At 38.9% G+C, this 18,014-nt stretch overlaps 1 protein-coding gene across 1 annotated transcript; it reads right to left on the bottom strand.

Annotated features, from left to right (window-relative positions):
• Positions 1-1,065: 1,065 nt before the first annotated feature.
• csrp1b (cysteine and glycine-rich protein 1b) lies at positions 1,066-8,305 on the bottom strand (the record flags this gene model as incomplete). The annotated part of the gene is made up of 5 exons (XM_083938907.1): positions 1,066-1,630; positions 2,522-2,615; positions 2,730-2,859; positions 7,586-7,754; positions 8,197-8,305. The coding sequence occupies 5 exons, from the start codon at positions 8,303-8,305 to the stop codon at positions 1,554-1,556; spliced, it is 579 nt and encodes a 192-aa protein (XP_083795033.1). The 3' UTR covers positions 1,066-1,553.
• Between the last annotated feature and the right edge of the window lie 9,709 nt (positions 8,306-18,014).

Here is an 18,014-nt window from a genome sequence, read left to right as displayed (position 1 = left end):
CCGACTGTCTCCGGGAAACTTAACACTGACTCATATATTCAGATGCCAGTGGATTACATACCACTTTTACAGTGACATTCTGCTGTAAAATATATTGTTTGAGTCCTTCTAGGAGGCTGAAATTTGGCTTGTTTTAACGTGAACTGTAACTCCATATTGAAATGATGAACCAAGTGAGGCTTGGTTGTGTTTTTTCCTAGGATGGTGATGACATGACCTGACCTACTTTACCTCTGATTGGTACTCTTTGCATTCGTTCTTTGGGTGCAAAATACTCAAAACTGCCTCTGTGTTAGCTACAGCAGGTGTTTCAGGTCATGTGAAAATATTGCAATTTCAACTAAATTAAATTCAAATTATGATGATGCAGTTCTTTGCATTAAAGTCAATTATGCACAGTAAATTATATACTTATAACTAATTAACATTTGCTTGATTTTAATATATATATATATATATATATATATATATATATATATATATATATATATATATTAATAATTTCACCTAATCCTCTCCTGTAAAATCAGATTTCTCTGCTGCCATCAGGTGGTTACAAGGCTGAAGGGAATTATACTACATGTCCAAGTTATTTTCATACTTACAGCAGCACATTTAGAGCAAACACATATCCGTTTTAAGATGTCCTGAAGATCAGAGATCAAACACATTTTCTTGCACTTATTATGAATCTGAACGCATTAGAACTCTGCTCCCAGTGTACTTTTATCTTTGCTGTTGATGTGACTCACACATGTTGTAATCGGCACCAAAAAAACAGCTTTCCCCTACATCACCAACAACACCAACACCAACACCACCACAGCTGACTGGCACTCTGCTCAGTGTGCCAACTCCTCGGCACAGGCAGAGACAGAGCTGAGCACTACGACTCCGTTGTTCACCACAGCAGCTGGCATTTTGATGATTAGAGGGAATAACAAGCACACCCAATTCCACATAAACAAACATGATGATTTCACCAGAACCAGAACCATGAAAGAACAGTGACGATTGTGTAGCACAAAACAAATCCATTGCTTTTATTTTATTTTGTGTCTCAGCAATAAAGCATATCTTAAGACAGTATTTTCACCATGTAGAGCAGAGAGAAAGCTTTATCCTGACTGTAACTGAAGCATGAGTTGTTTTTTTTGTTTCTCTTTACAGCTGTCATGTTGATGTTATTTGAACACCACCTTATTCAGATGCTAAAAGTGGTTACATTTTTTTTCTTTTTTCCTGTTAACCATTCACTTTAAACACACACTGTGCACTTGCAAACAGAGTTATAATTTAGTGTGTTTTCAATATTTGGCATGTTATTGTGTTTGTTTTTTTAAAGCAGTTAAATACAAGGTATCATAATCCAGATTCAAATGCAACACAGAGAGCAAAAATCTACTTGGTGAACTCGTAGCAAAAAGCTGTGCGTTGTGTGCTTCTTTCACTCCACTTTGCCTATAGTGAAATAGGCTAGATATTGACTGAAGGATCCTGGAAGCGATGTTATCAGAGCGATGTCAGACCCTGGTGGGCCGAGGCTTCAGGCTTTACTGGGAATGAGCCAGAGCTCCTGCACCCTGACCAAAGCCAAACCCCTTGGGACCGAAGTTCTTTGCATAGCAACCTGGGAATGAAATTACAACGACTGAAAAACATTGTGCATTTAACACTAGCAGACAAACTAATGGTTTATTAAACCTCAGTTTCACAGAATCAGAAATACATAGTTGTTTAGTCTGCTAGCATATGAAGTCATGAGCAAATTGGAGTAAAAATATACTAAATGGCAAAAAGTCAGAGGGGCTGCTGACCTCTGTCTGAAGTCATTTAGAGCAACTGCTTTTGCACTGCAGGTTGAGGCTCAGATGTCACTGGTTGAGGTTAACCTCTGATGTGGTCTAACACACATTTACAGCCCAGTTTATTTTCCTCATTTTTTGTCATGGTTGTGTTTTTCTCTTATTTATCTGGGAAGGTGGTCCTCCTCCACACATGTTTTTAAATCATGTACAAATATTCTGCCAGAATTAATATTTAGTAGTTATATTTGATTTTCCAACAAAGCACATCTACTCTCCTGGATCTGGTCTCAAACCCGCTCACCACCGCTGCCATAGTTGCGCTGTGGATGTTCCATTAGGATTGGTTCCTTAGTTTTGTGATGTATGAAACCCTGGCTGTCTGAATCCAGAATTTAGATACTGTCATTGGTACACTGCATTTTCAAGGCAGAAACGCTGAGTCGTGGTGCTGACTGCTCGTTGCTCATAATATGTCTCATTGCAGATGAAAAACACCTTATCAACTTGTTAACAAAATTAAAGTTGGTTTTGATTCAACAGTCAACTCAAATAATTACTGTTACTCAATTTACTGTCATAAAAGACACAATATTTTAAAGTTGGGCCGAGAAAATGTTTGCTATTTTTGCTGGAAAATCTATAGTTCATTATTAGAATAGGCACAGGTTAATTTTCTACCCATCGACTAGTGGAACGAGTTGATACAAACAGACCTTTACAGAAGATCTCCCCGTCTCTATCAGCGAGGGTCGTGGACTCGAGTCCTTTGCCACATTTGGCACAGCGAAAACAGCCTTTATGCCAGGACTAACGAGAGAACAGAGAGTCGGTTCAATCTCAAAAATATACAGGAAAAGTGACAAATTATCCTCTTCGAATTTATAAAACTGAGATTACAGTATATGTATTGATCTTTCTTACATTGCCTCCTCCAACAACCTTCTCGGCTGCATACACTGTTTTCCCGCATCGAGGACACACATCTGAGCCCCCTGCTTTCTGGGCAAACTTAGAGGCGTTGGGGTTGTTTGTAGGGCGATGAGGAGCTTGTCTGTCAAGAAAAAAACAAAGCTTTAAGACTGCAATAAGAGGAGAAAACTGCACAGCTGGACGATATCTCTGAAACACTGCTTCATTTTCATTTTCATTTTTTTTTTAAATTTCATTCTTTAGAAAATAAATGAAAGGGCGCAGAAAAAAGATAAACTTATAATGTCTGCCCCTTGTCAGCATTTCACAAATAATGCTTAAAAAAAAATCCAATTTGGTGCGCTTACATATGTCAACTTTGCAGAACGAATACAAAATAAAAATTAACTTTTTCTGCTAAATAGCATCATCATATGTTTCTAATAATAACGCTTTTACACGTTTCTTGAAAATAAAAAGTGATTGAGAAGTTATAATTTCACTATTTAAATTGTTCCACAGACTGACACCTTGAATTGAGATGCATCTTTCCTTTGGTTTTATTCTAAACTCTGGTTTAATGTGTAACTACTTTCTCTCTTAACAAATGTTTTTTGCAAATTTTCCGGTAATGTATATTGGTGAGCTATGTACATTGTTTTGAGAAGGCTATATTCTCGTAATTCATTGAATTTGAGAATTTTTAATTGTATAAATATTGGATTTGTATGATCCCTGTATCCACTTCCATTTACGACGCGAATGGCGCATTTTTGTAGTTTGAAGACTGGATCAATATGCGTCTTATACGCACTCCCCCATGCTTCAATGCAAAAATCAGATGTGGAACAATCAGTGAATTATACAGCAAAAACAAGGCACACCGATTCTCTAACCTTGTGCAGCACAGCTATGGTTTGGGATACCTTTGATTTAACATGGTTTATATGGGATTTCCATGTCAACTGTTCATCAATCAAAACACCTAAAAACTTAAATACATGGGTCCTTTCAATCTCCACACCTTTTACTGACAATTCTACATCAAAGTCCTTATTTGTACAACTAAAAATCATCAATTTAGTCTTACTAATATTTAAGGACAGTCTATTTGCATTGAACCATCTCATAATATTTCCAAACTCATGCTCTACCACGTGTAACACCTCTTTTATATTTTTGCCAGCATAAAATAAAGAAGTGTCATCCGCAAAACAAAATACACTTTAGTAGACTGGAAACATTTTGAATGTCATTGACATAAAGTAGGAAAAGTAGTGGACCTAGTACCGATCCTTGGGGTACACCACAAGTTATTTGACAACTTTTAGATTTTGTATTATTGATTTCAAAAAACTGCTTTCTTTCATTTAAATAGCTTGTGATCCACTGATGAGCCACTCCTCTTATACCATATATGTATAGTTTTCTCAATAATATTCGATGATCTAAACTAAAGTATCGAATGCTTTTAGCAGGTCAACAAAAATACTAACAAAAACTTTTTTTTTATCCATAGAATTGGTTATTTCTTCTACCATTTCGAAAATTGCTGTTGCAGTTGAATGACCAGTGCAGAAACCATATTGACTACTGTTTAATGTTTTATTTCTGTCCATAGAATTTTTCAGTCTCAACACAAATAGTTTTTCTAAAATCTTAGATAACTGAAGTAGTAGGGATATGGGTCTGTTATTGGAGACATCATTTTTATTTCCTTTGTTAAAAAGTGGAACCACTTTGGCTATTTTCATGTGGTCTGGAAATGTTCCTGTTGTAAAGGACAGATTGCAGATATATGTGAAAGGTTCAGGGATAACATCTATCATTTTTTTTATCAGTGACATATCTGCATAATCATTTGACTTTTTATTTGCCAATTTATTCACAATTGACAAAATTTCACTTACTTGGACACTCTCAAGGAAAATGCTGTTTACACTAACAGGAATAATTCCACCATCAATGGTTTCATCTGGGATGTGTTGCAATAAATTGGAGCCAATATTTGCAAAATAATTATTGAATTTGTTAGACATTTCCTCTGTTGCATAAATATCCATATTATTCTTGGTGATGAACTCATGAATAATAGGTTTGGCCTTGCCTTTATTCAGGACAGTATTTATCACACCCCATGTGTTTTTGGTATTGCCTTTACTTTTATCTATTAAACTGGTGTAGTAATCTCTGCGTCTTTGGTTCTTTTTTTTAAGAAACATCCTGTATAGATAATTTTTTTTCTTACAAGCATTTCTCAACCCGTTTGTCATCCAAGGGTTATTTAAATATTTTTTTACACTCTGAGCACAGATTTTGCATTTTTCATCATATAAATTAATTAGTGTGGTCATGAAAGCATTATAGATATTATTTAAGTCGTTTGAGTATACTTGCTCCCAGTTTTGTTTCTTCTTTAAATGCCTCGATAGCTTTACTAAATGCCTCGATAGCTTTACTAGACCTATCCCTTAAGATGACTGGAGATTGATCTTGCACAGTATTTATACATATACTACCACAGATTATAGAGAATACAGGGAGATGATCGCTCACATCTGTCATGAAAATACCATTAATTATATCACCATGCATGTTTGTGTATATGTTGTCGATCGTAGAACTATGGGAAGTGATCCTGGTTGGTTGGGATATCATTGGACATAAACCTGCAGTTTTCATGAAGTTCTTGAAGTCATTGGATGTAATATTACCTAGATATATATGGAATCACCACATACAATTACTTATTTGTTCTTTACATCCTCAAACATTTCTATAATTTTTTCTGCGAACAAGTCAGTAGCAGGCCCAGGTGGTCTGTAAACACAGGTGATTAACATATTTTTTCCCATATCATTAATGATTTCTACAGTTAATGCTTCCATCAAGTCAGGCACAGTTATGGTTTTTTGCTCAACAACTTTACATTTCAGTTTAGTGTCAACATAGAGGGCTACGCCCCCTCCACCTTTCCCCATCCTGTTAACATAAAACATGTTGTAGCCGTTTATCTGTACGCTGCCGACTTGCATGTCTTTCAACCAGGTTTCTGTTACAGCAATTACTTTAAATGTCCGTTGTAGGTCACTGAGGAAGTCGTTGATTTTTTCTAATTTACATCTCAAGCTTTGACTATTAAAGTGTATGATGGAAAAGGCTTCGTCTGTAATCCTATTTGTAGTCCCATTAAACTCTTGCGATTTAAAGTAGCGGCATTCCCCGGGCGCGAGTATATTCCGTGCAAAGTCAGTTTCCAAATCAAATATTTTGCCACGGTTTATGTCATCGTTTAAGTCCATTATCGAAGGCATGAGCGAGGTAGTCTTTTAATACAGTCATTTGCTTTGTCCAACAGCAAGATAAGTCAATTGATCCCAGCATAAGTCTTGTCATAAGTAATCCCACTGCGTTTAATAGGTGTTGAAGTAGGCCTATGTCGAGAATAGGCCTAAACAGCAGAACGCACGCCATACTATTTGAATTGATCAAGGTCTATACTGTCTCTCACCATAATAACTTTAGCTTGTTCCGGAGTTGAATCATTAAATTGAATAAATACCTTACAATCTTGCGTCCATGTTGCCTTGATGTTCCCGTTTTTGCGCAGGATGCGGGCTTCTCTCGCAACGTTTGCCGTTTTCTGCGTCAGATGCTCATTCATATATACCGCTGTTCCTCTCAACTTTTTTCCTTGGCTTAGTATTTCAGACTTCCGATTTATGAACTGTATGACAATTGCAGGCCTTGTCTTGTCTTTACGCGGGAGAGTATGGCACGCCGCATGGATGTCCTTCTCTGCCAGAAATTGGAGAACTTGTCTTTCCAGCGTTTGCAAATCACCTTTCTCCGCATCCTCGCTGACATTGTTGCCCCTTGCAACAGCTTTGGCGTAGGACCGCGGTTTAATTGTCAGGCCAGTAATTATTACATCCTCCATTCGCATTTGCTGTTCGAGGCTATCAAGCCTTCTCTCCAGTTCATTGATTGTCTTAACCTTTGCACTTACTGCGTCTTTCAGTTGTTTCACCTCTTCTACAACTTGCGTTAGTTTTGTCAGCTGTTCGGTGACTTTTGCAAGTTCCCCGGTTAGCTGTTTAGTAATTTTGACGAGTTTCCCAGACATTCAACTGAGCGACTGCCGTATTTCCTCCATAGGATCAGTTTTCCTCCGAGGCGCCATTAGATTCCCTCTTCCTGCTTAATTAAATGTATTACAAGCTACTAACACAGATATCTGTGATAGTAGCTCATATCACAGATAAACTTTTGATCCAACACGAGCAGAAGTTGCTTTGTTTGTGTACTTTTCTGTACCGAGATTTCAAACATCATATGAAATGTACCCTTTTTCTGTAGTTAAAGGTCTCAGACTGTAAAAAGTGAGATTATCTTGTCTTTTTTTTTTCATTATAAAGCAGGTTGAGTGTTGATCAAAACACTCAATCCACAGAGAAATGCACACAGTTAGTATTCAGAAACTGTGCCTTTAAACGAGCGGTCAGGACTTTTGTATCGTTGTGATGTCACAACTATACTATATAAAGATAGACAGTGTTGCTACAGTGATGTAACAGTCATTCCCCTCCTGCAATGACTGTGTAGAGAGACCTGGAAATGCAGACCAATCAGAGCAGACTGGGTTTTTCTTTTGTGGAAGTTAAAGAGACAGGTGCTAAAATGGAGTGTTTCATACAGCGGGTGAATTCAGGGTTATTCAGACAGACAGCATGAGAAAAATAATGCATTCTTTGAACATTAAAGCATGTATAAATGTTCCAACTGGAAACCAAAATACAAGTATTAAGCTGAAAGCACTGTATAATGTGTCCCCTTTAAATTACAGGAGTTAGTGCTGTTTTGCTCACTCTTCAGGCTTGATTCCAAGTCCTTCTCCTGCGTCCATACTCAGAGTGCCGGCTCCACCTCCGAAGCCGTAGCCTTTAGGTCCGTATTTCTTGCCATAGCAAGATTTGCAGTAGATCTCATCCACATGGACGGCCACTGTTGTGCTGTCTAAGTTCTTCTTACAGACCACTTACAACAAAAAGAGAAAGGGGGAAAAATTAAGTATTTTTCTTTAGCCTCACAAGCATCTACAGCAAACCAAACTCTCAAAACCAAATTTTTTTCACAGATGTTTAGCCGTGACATTACTACAAACTATGCATGACATTTCAAAGAAACAAACCCACTATGTGCTTGACTGGCTTGGATAAATACTTGTCTGTGCTGGAGGCGGGAGGATGTGTACCTTCCTCTGCCATATAAGGAAGACCAAACCTTTAGTCACATGTTTCCACTGGACCCAAATAAGGACTGAGATGTCTAAGCCGAAAACCTGCAGATACTCACTTTCATGCCCTCGTGCCAAATACTTTGCATTCCACCCTGGCGCTTCTTGTGATTTCCTAGTCTTTTAAGCGCCGGGAGTCAGTCTACCAAATAAAGCATATTACCTGAAAATTTAAATACTTACTGCACAGAAAACAGGATTTATGCCAGCTTTTCCCCTCACACTGCACTTCCTCAGCGAAGTAGACGGCTTTCTGGCAGCAGCCGCACTTGTTTCCTCCTCCGAAAGGCATTCTGTGAGCATGCAGGAGAGCCTGTTGTGTACATTTTTCATTCACTGTATATATAACGTCTCTCCCCTGGAGTACAGATCAGTGTTGCTCAGCAGATGGAGGCCATCTGCAACACTTGAGGCTAGATACCACAATACCTTTAAAAGGAGAGGTACCAGTTTGCTACGCTGCTCTTTCTTTCTATCATCTTGTTTCAGTGTACTGGATATGTAAAAGGACCATTCATCCCTGATTGTAAAATGCAAAAGTAGACCTGCTGACTTTGCTCAGATAGCACCACCTCATAAAAGATAGCAGGGACCTCAGAATACACTCTGTATGGACACCACATCAGTTAAAAAAATGAAATGTCTTTTTATGGGGATGACCTCGTGTCATGAGGTCATCTACACAGAAAGTCTTAAGTCTAGATCGCTCTGGATATACAGGAAATTCCCTGCATTTTATTTTGTTATCATCACACATGTTTACAAGTCATGACCTCAGACAACTCAACAAGCTAGTTACTCAAACGATCTATAAGAAAATGATCAATAAAAACACTGTTTTGGGGTAGTTTCAGCGTAATCCCAAGGTATGACTACAAAAAAGTATGCATATGGTCTTATTACAGTGGCAGATTTAAGGTTGTTTCTCATGTGATGACTTTCCTGCTGATGTTTGAAGCATAAAGCCATTTTATCCAAACAATAAGAAGACATTTCCAACTTTATAGATAGGTCTCTTAACTATATGCAAACCAGCAATACTTTGAGTTTTATTTGATTAAAAGTCTTTAAATCTTAAATAAATAATTGAGGAAACATTTTAAATGCATTTTATTCTTGATTTGAACTTGATCTGGTCTTCAAGTTTATTATACTTTCTCTTCAAATGAACTCTTTTCATGCATAGATCAACAAAACATGAAGACATAAACTCTGACAGATATTTAATGTTTTCTGTATCGTCATAACTTAAACAAACCTACCTATAGTGAGGTGAAAGGCTGACCCTCTCTGTGGTTGTTCGGTGGTATCAAGAGATGTCTGAGGTGAGGAGAGACACTGGTCTGATGAGGAGAGGCAGAAGGAGGCTGAGTGGACACCAGGCTGAGGGAGGAGTCAGGACACAGAGACAAGAAAGTGGTGGAGGAGGAGGAGAAGAAAGATAGTGAGACTAGTAGAAAGAGACAAATATCCTCTATGTCCATGTATGAGAAACTGAACAGAACAGATCGTCCTGCCAGGGAGCAGTCAGAATTAAATGTTGGAAGCAATAGATGGACAGTAACTTGTTGATAAAAGAGCAGAGTAATTCTGCACATTAGTGACTCCAAATGGAAAGAAGAGGGAACTGTGTTGAGGAGTAATGTAGATACTAAAATGATCATTTATGGTCTTTAAATGGTTTCGATTAAATCAAATGTCAAAATATTGTGATACACAATTACTTTATCTAAAATGATAATAACAACCTCACATTTAAAAAATCTGATTTGAAATATTTTGAGTTTATATTTTGCACCAAGTTCTTAATAAAATGAGAAAATAGTCAGTACTTTTCATTCGGTACGTATTATATTCATTTAGGGGTATGTAAAAATAGGCTTTAGTGTGTAGTTATTTCATATAGACTCTTTTTCATTGAATTACCAGAAAACCAGCTATATCTGTGGTGATCGAGACTTGGATTTATCTAAAGAGGAATTGAAGTTTTTGGCTATCTCATTCAGACATAGTAGCAAAAAAACAACTAAAAAAAACCCCTCTTAAAAACCCACTGTCCACTACCTTTCCTGTACTAAACAGCACCACACTTTTGCTATCAAGCTATCAACTTAAAGGGTGGAAAAATGTCAGTGTGGTGTTTTAAGCTGCGTTTCTGACCCCAAGTGGCTAAAAATGCTAAATGTAACAGCAGCAGGCCCCTGGTGGTGCTCTGCCTGTCCAGTACTGCAGCCATCTTTTGATGCAGGAATATACTTTTGTCTTTTTCTTTTTGTCTCGTATTAAGCAAGTGAAACACATGATCAGTGGGTTTAAGGTCAGACACAAAACATTCTACTATTTGGCACCAAAAACCTCTTTGGTTGCTTTCTACATCAATTGGTGTTATCATCCTGTTGCAGTGTCTCCTACCCTGTTCACCAAATACGTATATGAACAACCTCACACACCCTTAAAGCTGAAAGTCCACGATGGCTGCACTGGATTCAAATTGAGTAACTGAATGTGAGAATATAGAAAAGTAATAGCTAGGCGACAATCAACCTTTTATATTTCATAAAAAAACTGTATTTGTGTAAGATTCTTGCTCTTAACCACATGTGACATTTCCTCATGTCAGCTCCTGTGGTGAATTTGTCTGAAGGGGTAAAAAATACTGTATGTTATAAAATACCATGACCATGGGATTTAGCATTATAAAATGTAGGCGTCCTATAAATCAGTCCGATAAAAGAAGAAATACCTTAAAAGGTGTTTCTAGTGAGAGCATGGGGTGTCCCTTTTCCCCGTGTCTCCGTGGATTACTCACTGTCTCCAGAGACCTTATGGATGAGTTTAAGTGGGCCATGTGTCTAGGGGGCAGCATGTCAATCAGACATTTCTTTTATAATAATGTTAATGACACATATTTTGCATGACATTAGCTGTGATCCCCTAAAGTGACGTTTGTGTACTGAAAATCAGCAGCATGTGTTCTTCGATCACATACTGTATCATGTAATCTGTCCTACGCCCACTAGTGATGTTTTGCATGATTACCTCCGTCACCTCCTGTTTGTCAGCATGTTTATGGAAGAGTCTCGTGGAAGATTGGGCACATACACAATATTTTTCACTTTCGTTAACAATGTGAGATGAGATTTGGCCATGGCGGAGATCTGTGCTCTTCCAGTTTATTTCTGTAATACTTTTCAAAAAGGATTACAGTGTAACATCTGTGATGCTCAGTGCAACGTTAAGCACATTCATAAGGACATACCTTTTTACTCCTTCAGAAAACTTATTTAATTACTAATTTTGGAGATGCACGACATTCACTGGACAGTGAATAAAAGTAATTTTGTATTTTATAAGTGCGTGTGGAATTGTACATGACACAATAACACCAACTACAACATGAAGAGCATGTTGAGCACACACGTGACCTTCACGTTATGAGAGACGGATGGATGATCTATAAAGTCCTCCTGCTGTATTCTGGAGCATTCTTTCTTTTTATTTTGATTCGTCATTCAGTTAAAACATGGATGTTGGCACTTCCAGCTTGGCTCAGACATCTCCCTACACAAGATGAGAATCAGGAAAGGTGAAACTGATAGGGAGACTGAAGTCGATACAGGGAGGGAAGTAAAAGCCACCAGAGAGTGATACTACTTGGTCTGCCCTCCTCTCTCTCTCTCTCTCTCTCTCTCTCTCCAAGCCCACTAGGCTCCTCACCATCATAGGAAGAGACATTGATGAACTCAAGAAGCCTATTTATAGCCCATGATTGGCCAACAGTAGCCCTCTGTTTCTGCTTTATAGACATCCGCCTCGGCTTGTTGTGTAGTATGTGCACATGTGATTACACACATGACAGAGAGGGGAAAAGAGAGGAAGAGAGGAGTAGAGTGACAGACTCATTGGATTTAATCCAGAGGAAGAGGGGAGGATAAGAGGCAGGGATGAGGCTGGGCTGTGATCCATCATCCATCAGTGTACAGAGGAGTGCTGATTGCTTATTGGAGTCTCATAGAGAAATTCAACACATTCGCTCCCTCTCTTTTTTTTTTTTGCATTTGACCTGACTTGAAGCCAGGACTCGTCCTCTGGGGATGGTCTCCCATTTGGCAGTGTTTTTCACAGAGGCTTTGCCAAATTGTCAGGTGAGGAAGAAGAGCTGGAGGAGGTGAGTTGACTTCACACCAAAAATGTGTTTGAATAGCAAGTAGGCGTCACTGTCAGTGTGTTTGGATTTCTGCGTGGCAGTGTTTAGTGTTAAATCTGCTGCGACCCATGGCGCCTACTTTGGTTCCTGTTGTGTTTATATTTCTGACACAAATTATTTGTTCTACTTTATTGTAGAGCTGTAATGATTACTTGATTGATGGACTGACAGAAGATCAATCAGCTCATATTAGCGCCATTTAATAATCAATTGATCATAAAGTAATTTTTTTTAAAGAAAAACATACAGGGTCCAGCTTCTCAAACATGGACATGGCCGTTTTTCTTGGTCTTTTAGAACATTAAATCGCATTTTGGTTTTAGACTCATGATTGCACCAAACATGACGTGTCAACTTGGATTTTCGATACATTTCGATAGGCACTCAATATTTTATGGACCAGTCAATTAATTAAGAAAATAATCAGAAGAATCAAAAGAACAATCGTTAGTTGCAGCCCTGCTTTGCTGACTTATTACTGTATTTGAGGGTACAGTGACATTAATCCCTCTCATTAAACTAAATGCCCATTTCTCCACAGTGGTCAGGGACGTCAGTAATCAAGTCACTAATCCGCCTAAATTTAACTTTTTTCTAGCCACAAACCTTGTTATTTCAAGAGTCCAAAGCTTTATGAGAAGACAAAATCAAGCTGTTCAAACACAACTGTTTGTAATATTTCAAATAATGTCATTTAGATGGATTAGGATATGAAAATGTAACCCCTTTTATGCATCCAGTACTGTTTACTGGATGCATTTAAAAAAAGGGGGGGGGGGGTATTTGTGTTCACGGCAGAGTTAGTTTGAGCTGACGACCCTCTCTGTCGAATTCAACAAGCAGCAGTTTGACGTTTCACAGAGTGAATGTGCTCCTTGCTGACTCCTGCTCTGCGGCACGCAATGTGGCCATTATGAGAGGTGAAGAGATGCAGTTTCATAAATTAGTCAGTAGAGGTCCTGTATGGGCAGAGATGCTGTATGTTTGAGTGATGCTGATGAGACACACCCTGATTTCTCTCTTTCTGGTCATCTCCTGGCGTGTACTCCTTGCCGTGTAAGCTGTGCTGACACTAAAGGTGACAAGGTCTATTAACTAAAGAAGAACCTGCAGTATGCAGTGGAGCATGAAGTACAGATTTAATAAGCTGTGAAAGAAAGGTGAAGGATAAAGGATTTTTGTTATCGGTTCAATTCACTCAGGCTTCTAGTACCCGCCTGTGAACCCACTGAGACTTTATCTTGGCACCTTTAATTAAGATGCGATTATGTTCAGCTCTGAGCAAGAGATGTAATAATGTAGATAGCAATTTGTATCTCTCAAGGTCAGACAGCATGTGTGCTATGTGTGTGTGTGTGTGTGTGTGTGTGTGTGTGTGTGTGTGTGTGTGTGTGTGTGTGTGTGTGTGTGTGTGTTTCTGTGTGTATATGTACAGATTAGTTACACATTTATGAGTATTTCTATGTGCAGCCAGTGTAAATCTTTGACTGTAATCCTCACTTATCTCCTGTCTGTGACTCAGCAGAGGATGTAGAGCTCTAATTTTCAAACTGCCTCTAGTCTATAATCTCCCCTCATGAACTTAAGTCATCCTGCAGAGTGATTTAAATCAAAGTGTGTGTGAGCCCATGCTGTCACCGTATCATCACTCCTGTCATTCTTTTTTCCTGAGCTGACACCTCTGAGTCAGCTTTCTTTGGCCCAGATTCCCACTGAGGGAGCCTGTGCCCTGTAGGCAGCCAACTACAAACATGCAGTGACAATTCAAATCAGTCCAGTTCACTGGCTCTGGCTGTGACTCAGGAGGACACTGAGCGCCAGGCGGAAAAGATGCATTCGCAACCCGCCAAGCCGAACTGTAACAGATAAGAAGAGAGAGGTTCTGCAAAATATGAAGCCGTTTTCTGAGTGTTTCATCAGGTATATGGTCCAGTTTTAGCTCAGCACTTTTGTTCAGTGAGACTTGTACTGGAACATGGCCAGGTCCATTTGCAAGTCAGAGAGAGTGCCTACCCGCTAAGTAGTCTGATGCACAGGCTCCAACTGCAGCAGAGGATCTGTCTAGTATTGTTATGCAATCAGGAAGGGAGCAGCTCTGCTTTGATCCAGCCATCAGATGGAAGCTGGGATGCTTTTGCTCCTCGATGCTGTTTGCAGTCCCATCTGGGAATTAGGATATCGGACAGTGCAGTGCGCTGTTAACACAGTGCTTGTAGAAACCGCTCTGCACAGTGAGATCATCAGAGGGACGAACTGACGGACACCTGCTCATCTCTCAGCTTCCTTCGCACTTAGTGTCACTAAGTTTTGTCAACCTCATTTTAGGTAAGTTTGAATTCCTTGTTGCATACTGATGATGAATAATGTCTGTAAGAATATCATACTACGACTAGTGAGAGGCATGCCAGCTGATTTTACACTTTAATTTTCAATTAAAGTGGATTTTAGATCATCTTATTGATTTGAACTTTTGATCCCCTCTAATGACCAGATGAACAAGTGCATTACTACAAAGGGAATTACATTATGTAGTGTTTGCTGAGCATGTGAGCAGTTGACGGACCTTTTTTTAACGATATAGTATCCTATGGTACACTGAGATATTACGATCATGTGTGTGACTGCAGACGGAGAGAGAAATGGGACACAGTCTGGCTGCTGAACTAATTCCTTCAAAGACTTTGGGGTCCAGTGCTGGACTTTTATTGTCCTGCCGGGGACAGGGAGTCATGTGCCCAGTAATTTTCTGGGATGTACTGCTGACTCATACCAGTGTGTGCTCTACAGGCTACCACTGCATGAGGCTCACACTTCACACTACTCGTGTTCTTAGTTTACAGTGAGATACAGTCGACTGTGATTATTCACGCGTTGCTGTTTGATCGAAGGGTAAATTAACATGAGCTGTTCCTTTGTTGCCCAAAGCAATTTCTTTGAAATATGATTGTTTTTGTATGATTTTTTTTGTATTTTTTTAAATATTTTAGGATAAACACATCTGTGAATTATATCATTTGTCAATTTTATTTTCACTAAAATATCTGCTTCTGTAGCTGTTTGACATAGTGGTGCATTTAGCAGCTTAAGAGACAGATATTTTGTGGAGACCAAAGCAGAGGTAAGAGTAGTGTGAGTATTGTGTTTAATTTCATTGGTGACAGAAACAAATAAATGCTAATGTTGCTAAAAGTGTATATTGGAGATGTTTGTTAGCATGTTTCCCATTACAACTTTTTAAAGAGGTAATATGTTGAAATATTGTTTACAGCTTGTTCTGTTGTCCCAAGCGGCCGCGACAGTAAACCACTGCAGCTACATATGTATATGTATATTAATTAGGACTGGGACTTAAACACATTAAAAAAAAAGGCACCCTGGTGAAAAGCTGCTGTTGTAACAGCCCAGAGAAGAGAGTGCAGGAAGGCTGAACAATCTGGCGAAATACAAAACTTCATATTCACCATGACATCTATAAAGAGAGGCTCCAGGCCTACAATTTAGTCTTAAAAAGTGCTAGAGAAACATTCTTCTCCAATATCATAAACAGCAACACTAATAAGTCCAAAACCATATTTGCAACTGTCGACAGACTGACCAACCCCCCAACACAAATACCAGCCGAACTCCATTCCACACAGAAATGCAATGAGTTTGCATTCTTTTATACTGATAAAATTGAAGGCATCAGACATGCCATCGATATCTCAAACAAAAAAGTTGGATCACCACCCCGTTTAGGCCAAAATATCACAGCAATGATGGCAAGCTTTAATGCCATAGACTCTAAAACTCTAGTGGAAACAGTGACCGATCTAAAGGCAACCACCTGCTGTCTCGATGCTTTACCTACCAACTTCTTTAAGAATGTTTTTGACTGCCTATCAACAGACGTATTGCAAATAGTTAATAACTCTATACAATCGGACAATTTCCCAAAGGCCTTCAAAACTGCAGTCATTAAACCTCTTCTAAAAAAGCGGAGCCTAGATGCCTCTATTATCAACAACTACAGACCAATTTCAAATCTACCATTCATAAGTAAAATAATTGAGAAAGTTGTACTCCAACAACTAACTCACTTCTTGGCTTCTACTGGCTGCCACAACAACCTCCAGTCAGGATTTAGACCTTTTCATAGCACAGAGACGGCCCTTATTAAAGTTATAAATGACATCCGTCTTAACACAGACTCTGGCAAAACTTCAGTATTAGAGCTATTGGACCTCAGTGCCGCATTTGACACTGTCGACCAATCAATACTCTTGGACAGGTTGGAAAACTGGGTGGGGCTCTCAGGCACAGTCCTAAACTGGTTCAAGTCATATCAAGGTAGGAACTATTTTGTTTCCATTGGCGACTTTGTATCAGAACAAACCAACGTAACGTGTGGAGTCCCCCAAGGTTCAATCTTGGGGCCGACTTTATTTAACATCTATGTGCTCCCACTAGGACAAATCATGCAAAATAATAACATTGACCACCATTGCTATGCCGATGACACCCAAATCTATGTAGCGCTATCACCAAATGACTATCGCCCCATAGATCTACTGTGCCAGTGCATTGAGCAAGTCAAACACTGGATGTTCCAAAAATTTCCTTCAACTAAATGAGGATAAAACTGAGATAATTGTTTTTGGTGCTAAAGAAGAAAGGTTTAAAGTTATCCAACACCTTCAATCACTGTCCCTGAAAACCTCAAATAAAGCCAGAAATCTTGGGGTTATTATGGATTCTGATTTACATTTCGACAGTCACATCAAATCAGTAACAAAATCGGCCTATTATCACCTTAAAAATGTAACAAGACTTAGCGGGCTCATGTCAGCTCAAGACTTAGAAAAACTTGTCCATGCCTTCATTACCAGTAGGCTAGACTACTGTAATGGTCTCCTTGCAGGTCTTCCCAAAAACACTGTCAGGCAGCTACAGCTTGTTCAGAACGCTGCTGCTAGAGTTCTGACAAAGACCAAAATATGTGAGCACATTACACCAATTCTTAAATCATTACACTAGGCTTCCTGTACGTCAGAGAACTGATTTCAAAATCCTCCTGCTCACATATAAATCACTTCATGGTCTAGGGCCGAAGTATATCACTGATATGCTCCCACTACATAAGCCTTCTAGATCACTAAGATCCTCTGAATCAAGGGAAAGCATATTTCAGTCATTATGCAACAAACAGCTGGAATAAACTTCCTGAAGATGTACGACTTTCACCCACTCTGACCACTTTTAAAACTAGACTGAAAACTTTTATGTTCACCTTAGCTTTCTGCTAAACCTTTGCACTTTTAACGTCCGCACTGTTTTTATTATTGTCTCTCTTTGTCTTTCTGTAATGCATTTGAATTCATGACATGTTGTGCTGTGAAGCACTTTGAGTCTGCCTTGTGTATGAAAACTGCTATACAAATAAAGCTGCCTTGCCTTGCCTTGCCTAATTACGATTAATTAATTACAGAAAAAATAATGCAACAAAAAAAATAAATAACGCAATTAATCGCAATTTATTTTTGCACTCATTGCACAAGTTCCTCCCCAGCCCGTAATACTGACGCACAGGACAAAACACGAGAGAAATTAAACTGATGAGAAGTGAGATGAGTTGGTTGTTGTTGGGTTCTGTTGGACATTTGAGTTCTAAAAAACGTGGAAACATGGACAAGAGCATGGCTGTGTAAAAATAGTGCAAGCCCACCCCAATGCCGAACATGCTGCAGTTAACGTTAGCAGAAACAACACTCCTAGGGTCAATAGTTGATTGATCATTTTTGTTTCTGTGTTTTTG

The sequence above is a fragment of the Echiichthys vipera genome (assembly GCF_963691815.1).
Source record: "Echiichthys vipera genome assembly, chromosome: X".
In the NCBI taxonomy this organism is placed as follows: Eukaryota; Metazoa; Chordata; class Actinopteri; order Perciformes; family Trachinidae; genus Echiichthys; species Echiichthys vipera.
This window is presented reverse-complemented; position numbering and strand designations above follow the sequence as displayed.